Here is a 2,033-nt window from a genome sequence, read left to right on the forward strand (position 1 = left end):
TCATGAGCAGCTCTGCCTATTCCACTGGCTTCTACAGTGTCCGGCCCCAGCAAGTCAAACGGAAGAAACCACCAGCAAAGAAACGGATTCTGGAGCAGGAGCTGAAGAGGAGGGGGCCACTGAATGCTTGGAAGGACTTTGGGGCAGAGCAGAATGGGATGAAGAAACTGACTGCACTGGCGAGACAGCTGTCTCCTGTGAAAGAGGAGCTATTGGAGTCTTCTCTCAACTCATCTGAGGATCCCCAGCCCAACTCCGTCCTGGAGCAGCCGATGTGTGGAGCTCAGGGGATCGAGAAGCCAGAAGATGATCCTCAATTAAAGGAGCATGACTCCTCCTCTGGAGGGAGGAAAAGCCCAAGTTCCTGTAATACCTTGGACCAAAGCAAAGAGGAAGATGCAAGCAGAAGGACCTCCCAGCTCAGTGGTGAGTGTCTGAGGGAGTGCAGAGGGCCTTGTTGTGCTGAAGCCAGTGCCAAACATTGTCCCTTGCTGGCAACAGGAAGGGCTTGTTGATGGCCCAAACCTCTCCCAGCAAGGGTGGGGAGTACCTCTGGGACCTGGGGGGACTGAAGAGCAGAGGGCAGGGAGCTGGCCTGGCCTTTGCAGCTCTGTTCTGCAGGTGAGTGGTACAGACCTGAAAGAGGTCTAAAAGTGGGGTGCAGGGCTGCCTTGCTCATCTAGTGTCTATTTCTTTCTTTCTCCCCTTTTTGCAACTTTAGCAGCTGAATTTGCGGAGGTTCCTGACACCAAAGCAGAGGGTGAGTGAGGGGCTGTCCCTTTTACCACCAGTGGGACTGACTAGTCTGGCCACAGCCAGACCTGCTGCTAGTAAGGTGGTTTCTGACTAGTCTCTCTCTCTCCCTGACCAGATGACGATGCCTGGGATCTGATCACCTGCTTCTGCATGAAGCCCTTTGCAGGGAGGCCCATGATCGAATGTAATGAATGCGCTACCTGGATCCACCTCTCTTGTGCCAAGATCCGCAAATCCAACGTGCCTGACATTTTCATCTGCCAGCGATGCCGAGATGCCAAGCAGGAGATTCGCCGCTCAAACCGAGCGCGGACAGTGCCCCGTAAGCGCCTCGTCGACTGAAGCTCCTGCAGAGCAGGGAGGCTGGGGGCCCCTTTTTAACCTGAAGACTTAGACAATCAATGCACTGGCAGGGGAGGGGTTGGGACACAGCGCCAGACTTGTCCCCCTCACACTTCTGACTCCTTAAAGCTGCCATGCATGTCCTCCCTGAGGATCCCGTTGGCCACAGAGCTCGGTTATCCCAGAGGTGTGGGGGGGAGAGGAGGGTGGTCCAGCTGCAGATCTCTGTGGGTGGTGCGTTAGTGTTTGTGATCTCCTGGGGCCCCACATGCACTAACTGTTGGTTCCCACCTCCTCCTCACAGCCCCTCCAAAGAGCCCTGCCCATGTGCCTTCTGCACTTTCCCTGGGGGACACAGACCCCATTCCTTGTCCTGGTGACACTCAGTTCAGCCCCCCATGACTATAGTTCTTGACTGGGTTCTTTCCTACTTGCACATCTGGTTACTGTGGGACCACAGCTAGGGGGAGGGTGTGGGACAATCCCCTGTCACACAGCAGCCCCCGGGCTCGTCCCTGTGCCTCTCTCCTCCTGTGGAAAGCCTGGGCCCCAAAAGTGCTTTATGTTTTTATAGTTCCTTTGTATTATAGGTAATTTGTATTACAGTTCATTTGTATTACAGTTACTTTGTATTATAGGTAATTTGTATTATACTTACTTTGTATTATAGAAAGTTCTGGTCCTTGCCCTGTGGAGTGTGACTGGAGTCTTATGTATATAATAAATACTTTTGCCAGAATAGTAGTGGCTTTGGCATAGTTCAGTGACCTTGGGTTTAGTGTCCTAGTGTTCCCCTGCTTCCCTTCTGCTGTGGCTGAGGGGCCCTGGTGTGGGGACCTTACTCATCCCTGCTTCCCCCACCCCATCCCCTCCCCTGGTAAATCTCAAGCTGCAAAAACAACAAAGAACGAGCCAGTGCATCTTGTATTTAATAG

At 53.2% G+C, this 2,033-nt stretch overlaps 1 protein-coding gene across 1 annotated transcript in view; it reads left to right on the forward strand.

The window, feature by feature from the left end:
* The window catches only part of LOC103802996 (PHD finger protein 13-like), a gene marked incomplete at its 5' end in the record, with an annotated part of 1,607 nt that extends 509 nt beyond the window's left edge, over positions 1 to 1,098 (forward strand). Inside the window, 2 exons of the mRNA XM_009075531.1 lie at positions 51 to 426; positions 872 to 1,098. Coding sequence (XP_009073779.1) covers positions 51 to 426; positions 872 to 1,098 — 603 coding nt within the window. The remainder of the gene's footprint in view (positions 1 to 50; positions 427 to 871) is intronic.
* Between the last annotated feature and the right edge of the window lie 935 nt (positions 1,099 to 2,033).

Source organism: Acanthisitta chloris, unplaced genomic scaffold (genome assembly GCF_000695815.1).
Source record: "Acanthisitta chloris isolate BGI_N310 unplaced genomic scaffold, ASM69581v1 scaffold41495, whole genome shotgun sequence".
In the NCBI taxonomy this organism is placed as follows: Eukaryota; Metazoa; Chordata; class Aves; order Passeriformes; family Acanthisittidae; genus Acanthisitta; species Acanthisitta chloris.